General features: G+C 34.3%; 1 protein-coding gene across 1 annotated transcript; it reads left to right on the top strand.

The window, feature by feature from the left end:
* Positions 1 to 6,953: 6,953 nt before the first annotated feature.
* Positions 6,954 to 7,403, top strand: LOC127811085 (probable E3 ubiquitin-protein ligase XERICO). The gene has a single exon (XM_052350797.1). It carries the CDS (start codon positions 6,954 to 6,956, stop codon positions 7,401 to 7,403), a length of 450 nt encoding a protein of 149 aa, XP_052206757.1.
* The last annotated feature ends 7,505 nt before the right edge of the window (positions 7,404 to 14,908 follow it).

Here is a 14,908-nt window from a genome sequence, read left to right on the forward strand (position 1 = left end):
TAGCTCAGCCACGACCGCTGCTTCAAGCGTTGGCCATGGCAGCGACTGCCATGGCCGGTTGCCATTTAGCTTTTCTCTCACACACTCTCTCTTGCACAAGCTCACATACACTCGGCAAGGCTCTCTCTCGAGCTCATCCGTGCCCTCGCTGGTCCGCCTCTACTCTGCCTCGCATCGGCCATGGCAGCCATCACATTGGCTTCTTCTTCCAGCCATCCGCTACTTGCAGCGCCCCTGCCTTTTAATCGTTGCTTGCTGCTCGATCATCGGCCGGCCACCCTCGCGGCCTCGATCTCTCTCGGGTATGAACTCCCTCGAGTTCTCACTCTCAATCTCATCCCTCAATCGGCTCTGCTCCATTCGGTCATTTCAAAATGGCAGAGACAATACAAAGGAAGCTTCCTTGAAGCTTCCTCTCACGTGGGAAACACACATATATATATATAATTACAAATAAAGCCCCACTAATTTCCCATAATTTCACTTAAGGAAACATTAATTGCACTTGGGGATTCTAATAATTATACTTGGACCCTCCCAAGATTTTAATTAATTACCCCAAAGCCACCAAAACCTTAATTTACCAAAATTAATAATTGACTTTTACTCGATAAAGCCAATTTCGTTCCTGCGCCTGCACATGACCTTTATTCAGCCCGAAAGCACTTAAGAGTTGCCTTACTCAGAAAATCGAACCACCCCTAGGGTCTCCTCAGCTTCCAAGAGGCCCCCTTCAATTATTCGGTAATGGCACCCACTCGAGCTTATACAAAATTTATTCCAAAAATTATTCCCGATCGAACTGCTTCCAGCGTCATTAATCTCATCTCAAGACGCTCATCAATCTCTTGCCCTCTTCCCTGGATATCCAAGTCCCGTGGCACTCCCAGCCGCCAATTCGGCAAATTTCATTAATAAATTACTAGAAATCTACCCTTGGGCTTCCCGGGCCACCCGGGATCCTTTCAAAATAATCCAAAATTTATTTATTTTTAACACCATGTAATACCGGGTATTACAGTAGTGTCCAGCACCGATCAACGGTTAGTGACCAAGTGTTTCCGCCCGACGGTCCACTTCAGGGTCGTACAATAGTTTACTCCAATATCACCAAACAGCCGACCCCTGCCCCACTGCCCGATAGCCCTAGTCGATCCATACTTGAGAAAATCATAAATAAACCCATACCTCTAAGAACCTATGTAACGCCCCACTTTTCTTTTCTCCATACACGTATAAAGATACATGATAACGCTAGCAACCACATGGTAATCAAATGGCATTTATGGAAGCCTTTGCCAACGGAAGCAAAGGATCGAACCTAAAAGCTTTGTAAAAACCATAAGGTAGATATTTAAGGTTTCCACTATATGTTTTTAACACAAAAATCACCTGAAAAGCCATAATACAACCTGAGAATCTAGGGATCATTTAGGCTCCCTTTTTATAGTAATTAAAACTCACACTAAAGCCACAGACAATGCTTTTACAATTAAAACGTAGAATAGCTAGCTATCCGAGAACCACTTCTTTTCCTTTCCTTTGACTTGATTCTGGGGCACTTGTCACTACTAACTCACCTGGAACTTTGAATGTTCCAGGGGTATGAGACACCCAAGTTAGATAGTTATATCTAAGTGAGTGCAACAAGAAGAGATAGCATACATGTAATGAGATATGCAAAATGATATGAAACCGCCTGTGTGGTAGTGACGCCGAGGTGTTGCAATCACCCCGCTGATCAATCATGTTCTCACATCTCCATGAATTTTCACCAGTCTAACATGAGATCTTGACTTCAGCTAGCCACACACACCAAGTGATACATGACAAAAAAGAGAAAATGCTTAGTTTAAAGGAAAGTCATGTTTATGCAAGTAATCCCCCTTACCCGTGTGAAGACAAAATGTTCGGTATGTAACATAAAGATCCAAGAAACACTCACCTTGCTGGTTTGGAAGCACTAAGGTACTGTTCACAGGGTTCGAGAATGCTTTTCTGCAAAAATAACATACTTTCGAAACTCAAACCTAAAATATTTTTATATAGGGTCCTAGGAATAAATTTAAGGACCAAGTATACAAAATTTGGGGCCAGGGGGCCCCTCACGCGCCCTCACGTGCTAGGGAAGGACCCCACGCGCTGCACTTGCAGCAGCCAGGTGGCGCGTGAACTGCACGCGCCACCCCTCCCATTTTGACACCTTGTCGTTTTTTGGCCCGTTCTCCCTCATCCAGACTCCAATTTGACTTCCGTTTGAACCCACACGACCCTTATTCAATTATCTATTGAACTACAAAAAAATTAGAATTACCTTGCTATTATGATACTGTTTAACTCCTTTTACAGTGGTGGTCCAACTTTTCTGACGAAGTGTTTTACCACTCTATTTTTGGGCAAAGTTTCTCCTCTCAACTCACCTCCTCTTTTCCTCTTGATTAATGGTGAGATTTTCCCTTCCAAGGCCTTGGTATTTATAGGAATTTATGGCCAATCCAAGAGTGCCATGTGTTATTTGCTATGTGTTACTTAGATAAGGCTGTAATCATTGCTTTTTGTAGGATCGCACCACGTGTCCCTTGTGATTCGTGCCATTTCTCCCCCTTGCGACATGTGTCCTTCGAAACATGTGCCACCACATGTTAATTAGGTTTTTCAAGATTCCTCATGATTTTGTCTCCTAACTAAGTTAGCTTATTTGGTTCCTTTAACTAACTAGTCACAAGATATTTTTAACTTCTTACAAATAACTCCTTAGCCCAAAACTTCTTTGCACTTATATCCCTTGAGCCCTAGAACTCCTTAAACTTCTCCAAAATACCTTAGATGATGCCCCTTTGCGATAGTTTCCATGATTTTTCAGAAAACCCTTCATTCATTCCTCGGCGATTACCCCGGAACTTCGCATGTATCATTCGATTTCCAAAGAAATGTTTTATTTCTTGAACAACAATGCCTAGGAAAACTTCGGGTATTACAACCTAGTTCTCAAGTTGGGTTTAGCATCATTCCAAAAAGAATGAGGGCGGTACACAATACACCGTAGGCACACAACAAATAAAACTCCAACGAATCTCATATTTAATTTAAATTAAATCATGTTAATTAAATCCCCGTTTCGTATAATTAATACGTGAAACTAAAATGAATTAAGGGAAAGTGTGGTGTTCATAAAATGGAAAGAGCTCACAAAGGTATTTAACCCCAGAAGTCTCCTAATTAATTAATTAAGCAAAATTTGCACAATAACCGTTTATAACGAACGTAATTAATTTATGAAACTAAATCGACTTAAGGGAGGATATAAAATTCATAAATCGAATGAGAGTCACGAAGGGAGTAAATAGCTTGCCTTTATTTAGCTATTTCCAGCGTTTTTATACTTGTACGCCATCAAATTAACATAAACTCCCAAAATTAATAAAATTGAACCCAAAATTAAATTTCAACTGTACAGAATGTTTAACACATATTTCTCTACTCATTTGACCAATTAAACTGCGATTAAACCTCATTTAATCTCGCATTTTCTCCCAAAAAATAGCCTTTGCGCTCTGCTCTTTCTTCCCCAAATTTCCTTGTTGCTTTCTACTTCAAAAATGGCTGAAATCGACCTTAAAAATAAAATAGAATAGAGGCTGCTCATGCAAGAGAAATGGGCAGTTGAGAGCGCGCCACGTGACACAGCCAACAACCGCTCACACTGCCACTGCCTTGGGCCAAAATGACGTCATTTTGGCCCTCATCTGCCCAAATAAAATGGGTAAAACCCCAGCCTGAGTAAAGATATATATATATATATATATTTTTCTTAATAACTAACCCTAAATCCAATTGATACAGATCTTGAAGCGTTGGCTACCTACATGCTCCAATAACATGACAACTCACCAAACTTTAGTGACACGTGTACGCAGAAGAAAGCATTATATATATATATTATCGCCATTGATGTGATGTCGCACTCGTACGTAGGCGAAATTGCTGGCAGTTGAACGCTAATAGGTGAAATTGTCTTCATGACCGGTGTTTATGCCAACGGCACCGAACTGCACGCGACAATGTGAATCTATACAGTTTTTTATTTTTATTTTTATCTATTATGTGTTTATCATTTTTTAAAAATATTTTAAAAATAAAAACTAAAAATGATCTTTGTTGAGTACTTCATTATCAAATAATATTTTCTTAAAATTTTTATTTTTTTTTTAATTTTGACCGACAAACAAGGTGGTGTTTGTGAATAGTTAAGGAGGTTGAGTTGATAAAAGATAGTGACACATGTTATTTGTGTGACCTTTGTGTCATTTAGGGAGGCCTTAAATTTGTCTTCTATTTTTTTAAAATATAGAGAAGAGAAGTTACAAACTAATTTTCTATTTTATTTTTTTTAAAGGGTTCACATCACTAATTCATGTGTTAGAGTGTACTAATATTTTGTAAGGAAAGACAAAATATCCAATCATTAAATCACTTTATCTATATTAAATTCAATCTCTTATACGTGTATTTTTATCCTAGTCAATTAAAGTGTATTTGATTGTACATATTTATTATAAAAAAATATGTAATTATTTCATATATTTTATATAAAAATAATTAAATATTCTTAACTTTTTTATGAAAAAATATGTATGATATAAACATTTAAAGTTTTTTTTCATAAAATTTATTTTTCAAGTGGGTGGGGTGGTTTTTATTTTCTAGACAATCATTACCTAAAATTAAATTATAAGTAATGAAATCAAACACATCCTTAGTTTTTTTTTTAATATTAATGACAAATTTTTTATAATTTGTAAATTTAATTTTTAATTTAAATATTTTCTTGATTCAAATTCATTCATGTACTTTATGAATCGGTCTATTCTTACTTTATAACTAACAGATTGTCGGTCACTCTTAATTTTGTTTTTTTTTTTTTTTAGCTCCAATATGCTTTTGTAGTTTACAAATTGATTGATTTATTGCATTTGAGCTAAAAAGTAATTTAGAATTAAAATGGCAAATTAGTTCAAAGGTCAAATTGAACTTTTAGTTAACTTTTGTTAGTAAAGTTTAGGGTTTAAAGGTAAAAGAAAGTAAAATAATAAAAAAACTTCCTCTTTTCTAAAATAAAAGGACACTAATAAATGGGTCAACCGGTCTCAAGCAAAAAGGGGGAAGATAATCACACAAATCTCACTTTTACCCATCATCAATCTACATTAAAATTTGAGCTATCAATCTTTTTGTTTTAATAAGATTAATTTTTGACATTTAATATTTATGCTAAAAGAAAAAAGAAACAAAATCGCTGCTTTAGGAAACAAATTCTAGATGATGAAAGGGAAATGGAAGATGGCATGAGTAACCATAGTTAGGGAGGGCAAACTAACCGTGGTTAAGAACGTGGGTTAAGCCGGTGGGCTATAAATAGGGGGTTGAGGGTGGCGTAAGATATAGAACCACTCCTCCGTCTCCACCGTTTCAATCAAGTCCTTGCTGGGGATTTCAGAAATACCCTTCGCCCATTATAGAGTTTCATTCAATCTTTGAAGCTCACCGCTGTAAGTCTCTTTCTCCCATTTGTTGGTTTACTCTCAGACTTTTGTCGAAAATGGTTCTTTCTGGGTTTGTTTGGTTGCTTTGTTTCCTCAATGGCAGAAGCTGGTGATGTGAATTGGATCTCAAATTTCTGGGTTTAGTTTCTTTGTTTATTTATTTATTTTTGCTTGAAATCAGTAAGTTGGGAACTGGAATCCTATTATCTTCTTCTCATGTTCCATTGGCAGAGCAGAAAACAGGTGATTTTCTTTCTATTTTTCACAGGACTATATTCTGTGCAGTAATTTTGCACGTTTGGGTGGCTGAAGGATTTGTTAAGACTGGCATAAATTTTTAATTTTCAGTGTGAAATCAATAATGGCTGTTCTTAGTTTTTGATAATTTGATTTCTTGTAGATGAATTTTCCAACAGTCACCTGCAAAAAAGGGTATTCTTTTGTCCTGATAGTTAGTTGATCTCTATGAACAGTTAATAACCTGAAATGAATTTAGTAACTTGTTTCAGCTTAAATGGTCTCTGTTATATGCTGGGTTTTTTTTATTAATTACTTTCTTGTTTCCAAATCCTTTTATGGCTTTACCAATTGATTCCTTCCTTGTGTGTTGGATGTCTGCGAACCAATTCAAATATTGAATGGTGTTTAACATCCATTAAACCGCCAAATAAAATGATATTTCTTCCTTTTGCATAATATTATCTTTTGTTTACATTATTGAACTTTAAAAATTGGAAAAATCACTTATCGAAGAAGACTGGAAAATATTGGAAAAATCAGTTGTCTACAGTATCTAAGAATTTCTCTTCAATGTGATCTGTAGAACTTTAAATTGGGCTTGTTTAGTTTACTCGAAGAATTTGCTTCTTTTGGAGCCCCTTTTTAGCTTCCCGCATGAATACTGTTGGCAATTTAGGAATCTTCCTACTCTTTTTATTTTTTTTTTCCATTTTGCTTTTCTAACTGCAGAAACAAAGGGAAAAAGGAAAAGGAAAGAAAAGGGAAAGGAAAAAGAAAAAGAAACCCCAAAAGCATCTTGTCTCTTTATCTTGTTCAATGAGATTGCATTTCAAAGTTCAACTTTAATTTCTTTTCCCTTAAATTTTTGGATGAGTTATAAATGTTTGCAACTGTGAATGTATATGCCAAATTCTTTGTTTGGTTGGTCGTTCAGGATTCGTAACACTGCTTTTTTCCTTGTCTCCTTATCTTCAAAAATCCTTATAGCAATAGGTGTGGTAGGAACATAAAGTTGTTTGGAAATGGAAACACTTTTCTTGGGAAGACAATGAACAAATTCTCTGGTCTTGTGTGGATTTTCTGCTTACCTTTCTCCCTTCTAATCTTTATTTCATTTCTGTTAGAAGGTTTATTTCTTTTGCCTTTTGACATTTAGGTTTCTGTTCAAATATGGGTCTGTCACCTTATCCAAACCCAGCTGATGGAGGACTACTATGTGGACTTCTGGTGTGCACAATCATATCCATCTCCATTGTCAGAGACCTTATCCTCTCAATCCTCCATGTTGCTGGCATCCGAATTAGATCATGGGAAGGAAGTCGATCGGATTTCTATGAATGCTTTGGATGCCCCTCAGAAAACTGCATGGAGGAGATCCATTGTCGGATCCCAGGCATTCGGTTTAAGTCCATTTGCAAAGGCCAGCAACCAATTGAACAAGATTGTTCGGTTTGCCTGACAGAGTTCAAACCTGATGCAGAGATAAATCACCTTTCTTGTGGCCATCTTTTCCACAAGACGTGCTTGGAGAAGTGGCTCAGGTATTGGAACTTCACTTGCCCCCTTTGCAGGACTCGGATTGTTCCCCCAGAAGCAGAGTTGGATGCCTTTTTTTGGTAATGGAGGAGGCAGAGGAGGTATAGCGCTTGGAGCAATCAGTCCACAAAGTAGTAATGCTCCTCGACGAGGAAACTATGGGGTATAGCATAGTAGCAGCCTATAAAAAGTCGGCATGAATGCATGTATCGGCTCACTGGGGTCTAGAGACCTCTTTGTTTGTGACATAGACTGCCTTAGTGACCTTGTACATTTTCTACCAAGTTTTATGAAAACAGTTTACTCCTTTTTCCTTCCAAGAATTAGATTTGTACATGTTTTAACTCTTATCAGTTCTCTTTGAATCCTGTCTTAGCTGTCATCCGGCAGAGAATTATCTACCGGAGAAAGAGATAGAAGCCTGACATGTTTAAACTTTCTATCAATCTTGAGCTAGGCAATCGAGTCCTCTTGACAAAATAGGAATGAGCATTGGGCCAACTTCAACAAAAATTCGTATGCAATTTATATAGTGTGAATGATGCATAGGCAAGCAACAAAAGATAAAAGTTCCAAAAGATTAGTTTGAGTTCTGCATCAGGCAGCTTCATTCAATTTCAGATCTTTCAACAGTGAAACAACACCACCAGAAGGGTGAGCCTTGCTTCCATTTATATTTGCAGATGTATATGAATGAACCTTAATTCGTCATTCTTCCCTTGTAGTGAATCGTGTGGCTGATTATGGAGAATGCAGCTGCTGCCCGTGGTTCATGGCTGGTTTGCTTTCGATGTCGGAGAGTAGATGAGAGCTGACAGCTGCAAGATCGCACAGTTTAGCACCAACAGACAAGCTGTTGCGAGTGAGGCCACCAGTAGTGGCAGTTGAGTTTCTGTGGTAGCGGCAGCGAAAAGACCCGACATGTGTGGTTGGTGAGCAGAGGCAGTTTTGTTTCACACTTGATGCCTTGTGTAGAGCCATTGGAGATGAGGGCGTTGACGACACTGTGCCGGTCTTCTTCTTCATGTCCAGTACCCGTACTTCCGCCATGGCTATCTTCTGCTTCTGCGGTGGCTCGGCCATCCTTATACTTGACATGCCAGGTCAGTTCAGATCAATTCCTCAGTAACAAAGTAGACAATGTGCATATTGATCAAGTAAATATGTATGTATAGAACAGATATAGTACTCATGAAAGAAGATGATGAAATTGCAGGTTGAGATGCTGCCAATGCGTGTGCCTGTACGGCCTAAGTGACTACCCAAATGAGCCAAGACTGGCTTTTAGATTCACAAGATTTAGTAACATACTTCGAGACCTCCCTAGCTATGTGAAATTGGGCAGTGACAGTAAACGTCCTATGCCCATAACAAAGGCCATGCACCCTGCAATTCTTTCATCCATGTGTTGACCATGAAATTGGCCAGTCATCCGACCATTTTTGCCTACTGACTCGTGCTTTCGAATCAACCCCCCCCCCCCCCCCCCCCCCCCTCTCTCCAAGGCGAGGTTTGCTGTCCCCCTTGCTGTCCATCCAATAAAAATCAACCCCATCACCCAGATAACAAACATCGTTATAATATTTTTATTTAATTTTATAATTTTTTAAAAATAATCAGTATTTGATGATGTATGTTATCTGGGTAATAGGTAATATGACTGATTTTTATTGGATGGACAGGCAAAGCCCTTCACCCCAAAGGGTTATCTCATGCCAAGAATGACTTTTCAATTAATAAAACTTAAGTAATATATTTAAGATCTCCCCAATAAACTATTGATGTGGAATTGAATTGTGATAGAAAACATCTTGAAAGTGAAAAATGGCTTCAGCTCAGATATACTTCGCGTCGAACCCCTTACCCCATGAGAGTCAGTCATGCATCTCACGTACATGAACGCGTGCATGCATCTATTTCTTTAAGTGAAAACTAGAATGGCATCGGCATGGTATTATGTCAATGCATGCATGCAGTCTCTTCGTTCAAACCCAAAAAGGGGAAGGAAAATCAGGGCATGGAGAAGATTAAAGTAGATTGATGGGCATTACCTTAAGTTGGGTTACTGTTAGTTTAATGTTAAACAGAGAACAACTTTGAGCTTTCCTGAGATTTTCCTTCGGCCCAATCAAAGAGGAAGATGAATTTTTCTGGGAAAATGGTGAGGAGGAATATGATCGTCTTTGCTCAACCAATCGAAGATTGAAGCCCGAAAATGGTTAGTTAATTGAGGAAGAAAATATAGGGTAATTTTCAGCTGTGAATTTTGCACCACGAAATGGTTTTACTTTTATTAGAAGACGAATGAATGTGTCCCACGGCATTAACAGTTTTTGGCGATCCCATTGTTAATTAGCCTTAGGTTTAAGAAATATTCTTTAATTTTCTCAGTAAAGCTCATTTGATTTTTATGAAAGTGTAAATCAAATGAGCTTTAATTTTTGTTATAATTTAGTTTTTCTTTTAATTTCTTGTTGAATAATGGTAACAAAAACTGATTTAATATACATAGAAATCAGTTTTGTTAGGCTTCATTTTTCGTACATAGAAAATTGGTTTTTATCGTATTTTTTGGAGATCATTTGAATTGTAAATTATTTTTTAAAAATTAGTTATATATATATAAACACACACACACACATATATATATATATATGAAAAAATACATTTGGAACTTCTCAAATTGTCACAAAATATAGTTTTTGGTCCCTCATTTAATTCATGTCTATTGTTTATCTTGTAAGAGTTTTGTTATGTTGCCTACTGTCAGGCAACATAGTATTTGCCCAACAATGAGGGGACGCGGGTCCCATGCACGTGGGGTCCATGTACAGGAGTGAGTCCCTCGTGCATGGGGCTCATGCCCCCCTCACTGCCGGACAAATGTTATGTTACCTGACAATAGGTAACATAACATTGCCCCTATCTTGTAACTAATATTTTAGATCATTTTTAGGTCAAAAGTTTATTGCTCGAAAAATTTAAAAATAATATTTTAGTAACTTTATAAGTTAGGAGTTTCTTGAATTATTAAAAATTATGATATTTTGTCCCTTTATCTAATACATACATACTGTTTATCTTAAAATTAATATTATAGGTCATTTTAAATCTAAAAGTTTAATTAGAGTAAACGAAAAATTTAATACCGACACTTAATAAAGTGAATAGAAAATATGTTAAATACAAGTTAAAAAAGTTTATGCATGTTATAAAAATATTTACATTTACACGCTAGTATATAAATATCACGTCGTTAATAATTAAAATCTTTGTTGTCTTTTTTTGTTCAAACAAACATAAATTTTAAATAATATTAGTGATTTTAATGACATGTTATCAATATTTAAATAACATATTGTCAGTAATTTAAATGACATGTTATTACTTAAACGATGCATCAAAAAATGTGACTGAAAACCAGGTTGACTAAGCCCCTGTGATTATAGATTTGTAATATAAGTTTGATGTGTTTTGAAAAATGAAAATTATGTTCAACTCTCTAAAGTATATCGAGAGTGCTATTTGTATTGAAAAAGTTTGAATATATAAAATTTTGAGTTGGGCAAATAGTAAAAAAAAATTAAATATTTTCGTAAATTTATCTGAATGTTTCAATTTTAGTAATTATATCTCAATTAATTCAATTGAATGTAATTTTATTTAACATATAAAATTAATTTAGGAGACGTGTATCATTGATGATGTGACATGCCACTTGTCATGAAAAAAATATGAGTGAGACCCACATATACATATATGAATAAGACTTACATGTATAATTTTATTATGAACGACACTCACATGGATATATATTTTTTTTTATATATGTACATGTAGGTTCCACTCAAATATATATTTTTTATGATAGGTCGCTCGCTACATCAGTAATGACACATACCTCTGAAATTAATTTTAGATTTTAGATAAAATTGCATTGAGTTAATTGGGATACAATTGCTAAAATTAAAACGTTTAAACAAACTTACAAATTGGCGAAAAGATTTGGGTTTCTTTGGCTATTTTCCCAAATCTAAATGAGTTACATTCTACAATTAATGTGTTCATGACATAACAAAATAAGTTTGGCCAAATTATTTTGAATATATATAACTGACCTAAGCTTAATAAAATATAGATAATGATAAATACTATTTTAATTATTTAGACACAACATAAGCCTAACAAAACACCAAAATCAACATTCAATATTTCAGATCATATCTAAGAATTTGCAAACTGTTGAGTCCCCATGTTTGCTGTTTTCCTTTGCAATGAAGCACTCATTTTGTGGTGCCTCTATAGCTAAACCTTTCGTTGGAGTTGGTTTGAAGTCATATTAGAGCTCCCTCTCCTCATAGTTTGTCCAGGCTTAAACACATAACAAACAAAGACAATATCAACAAATAATACAACACAATAGAAACAAAATAATTGGGAATAAAAAACACACAGAAACAAAACTTTAAATTTGTAATCAGTGCACTTTTCTAAAACAAAGCAACCATGTCCATTATGTGGCTTGACTCTCCTTTTTGGGTTAGGATTCCTCTTAACTTCATTTAGCAATTCTTGATTAGGGCCCTCATCAAGTTTCCTCTTCCTCCATCTTTTCTTTTTACCAGACCTTGACATAGTCTAAAATAGAATTTAAATCAAAATTATAACTTGAACACATCATAAGTACAAATCAGTATAAAAACAGAAATTAGAGCATAAATATATTACCCCTGAAGTGCTAGGTTTTGGTTGGACACCTGTAAGGATTGTGACCTTTTGTCTTGCACAAACTACATGTCATAGTTCTCCCATTCCTTGAGAGGTTTCTTGTGTTTTTAGGATCATCCTTATCTCTTTTCTTTTTTTCTTTGGTCTTCCTAACATCTTCTTCACCTCAGGAGACTCAATAGGCTCCTCACCAATCTCTTCCCAAAATCTTTTACCACTAATAGGCATCAAACTATGGCTATATGACTTCAAGTAAGTGTATTTCTTGTACCAGTGTGCAACAAAGTTTTCCGGATGTTGATGAGTAGAGAAAATTGCACATATAGCATGTGTACATGGAATTCTTGTCAAATTCCATTCCCTGCAGGTGCACTTCAACTTCTTTTATCTCAATTGTGTGATTGTCATCCTTGTTGTAAATGTTAGATATCTCATATCTAAATTCCCCATTCCACTCCATAACCCAATTACAAGAATTTTTCTTGTTTTTTTGTTCTAGCTTTTTGAAGGCTACTGGGGATATGTCAAATATCCAAGTTGTTGCTGAAAGTTTACGCCAACACTTGGCGGATCATGTAAGAGGTGAGACTAGTTTTCAAAACTTTTTCAAAAACAAAAAACAAAACGCAGCGGAAACAAATTGGAAACCCCCTTGCAAGACTCAAATAAGACATCCATATGCAATATTCAAAACCATACAGTATGGAAATGCATAAATAGGTAACAATTATCTCATGACTCGAACCCTTTGGTCTCATTTCAAGTACCCACGAACCTTTCATGAACAACCATGAACCAACTCTCGAACTGCCTCCAAGCAGCTCCTAAAGTAGCTTCCTTACATGTCCTTTGTTGAGCAAGCCACCCCCACAAGCAGAGCCGGTCCAACCAATTTGGGGGCTCAAGGCGAAAAAAAATTTTGTGGCCTTTTTAAGAGTATTATTTTTTTTATAAAAAAATAAATAATATATTTTTTTATTAAAAATTTTTATCATTTCTTTAAATTAAAATCATTTCATTAAATTTTATCATTTCATTTAATTAAAGTTAAAGTTCAATTAACTATAAAATTTGATAATTTTTTAATGATAGTGAATTTTTAACTAAAATATAATATCTCAGAGATTAAAAAATGCTAAACAACCTACTACAATAAACAAAAAAAAAACAAAACTAATTTTTTCTTGAAACTCTAAGAAGATCAGTGCAACTTGAGTAAAACTATACATTCCTGATTTTTTTATAGAAGAAAACAAAATAAAGTATTAAACAGATAACATTAAAAAGGTAAAGTTCACCAATAATGAACAAATTTTATTCCACAAATATGCGTTGACCTATATTCAGTTTTATGTAAAATTAATTTTTCTTACCTTTTGAGATACAAAATCGTTGATTAAAATTCCATAATTAAGTTTATCTAATAAACCATATTCAATGGATAATATAGTTAATCCATTCAATATTTCTTGCGACATAGTTGACCTCAAATATGACTTTATCAATTTCAACTTTAAATTTCTTTTTTACAGCAGAAGTCACTGAAACTAGAATTGTGAATAATATTCTATAAACAGCAATATATGTATTTGAAAAATAATCAACTCTTTTGATGTAGTGAAGAATTTTCAATGTACTATTTTTTTTTCTCTTAAAAAGTGTCTTTAACACTCTTAATTCTAAAAATAAATCTAAACCATCTATATTAGAAAGTCCATCAAATTTAAGAACATTTTTAAGATCCAAACAATATCTTTTTAAAACATCTTCATATATTGATTTTAATTTTTTAAAATTGCTTAGAAATCTAATTTTTTTTTCATATATTTCAAATTACTCAAACTTATTTCGAAGTGAAAAATGACTTGATCAATAGTGTATATAAAATAATAAACTCTAAAGGATTCTTCAATAGATTGTGTTTTATCATCATTGATATTTTCATCAAATTATATTTTATATTTAATTTTTTAATAAAATATTTATTATTAAAAAATAAATATATATATAAATAACAATTTTTTAAAATTTGGGGCCCTCCTAATTTGGGGGCCCCAGGCGGCCGCCTTGCTGGCCTTACAGTAAGGCCGGCTCTGCCCACAAGCATAATGGACCAAGTCACATTACAAAAAAATTGATTTTTTACGATTATTTTTTTAAAATTTTGCGACGATTTTATAAAACCGCCGCAAAATTCAGTAAAACATTTAATTTTGCGGTGGTTTTCAAAGAACCATCGCTAAATTTTAAAAATAATTAAAAAATTAAATTCAATTTCGCGGCGACTTTTGAGAAATCACCGCTAAATTAAAAAAATTAAATAATTCAAAATTAAAATTAAATTAACATTTGCGGCGGTTTTTATAAACCCCCAAAATTCATTAAAAAAATTAAATTTTTCTTAAGAAAATAATTAAAACTGAAATTAATAAAAACAAATATAAAATCTTAAAAATAAATTTAAAATTGAATTTAAATTAATTTCAAAATTAATTAAAATTTTAATTTAAAAAAATAAAAATAAATTTAACAAAATTTTAATAATTTTTAAAAAATATATAAAATCTTCTTTTTATTTTTAATCAATTAATTTATTTTTAATTTATTCCATTATTCTTTTAAAAAATAATCAATTAATAAATGTTTTTAATATATATTAAAAAATATAAAATATAATTCTAAAAATTAGTTGTTAGATTAGTATATAATATAAATATGTGCATATATGTCAAGTGGGCTTCGCAGATTAGGCGGTTTGAACTCACGCGCGCGTAGGAGAGATCCTGGGTTTGAAACTTGGGTAGAGGAATGCTGGAATTTAATTTTCAACATTACCACATGGCGCGCGCACGGGGGCCGAG

The sequence above is a fragment of the Diospyros lotus genome, chromosome 10 (genome assembly GCF_014633365.1).
Source record: "Diospyros lotus cultivar Yz01 chromosome 10, ASM1463336v1, whole genome shotgun sequence".
In the NCBI taxonomy this organism is placed as follows: Eukaryota; Viridiplantae; Streptophyta; class Magnoliopsida; order Ericales; family Ebenaceae; genus Diospyros; species Diospyros lotus.

What these genes read in the sequence shown, in the direction of transcription:
- LOC127811085 (XM_052350797.1), top strand. Translation starts at nt 6,954, where the DNA reads ATGGGTCTGTCACCTTATCCAAACCCAGCTGATGGAGGACTACTATGT.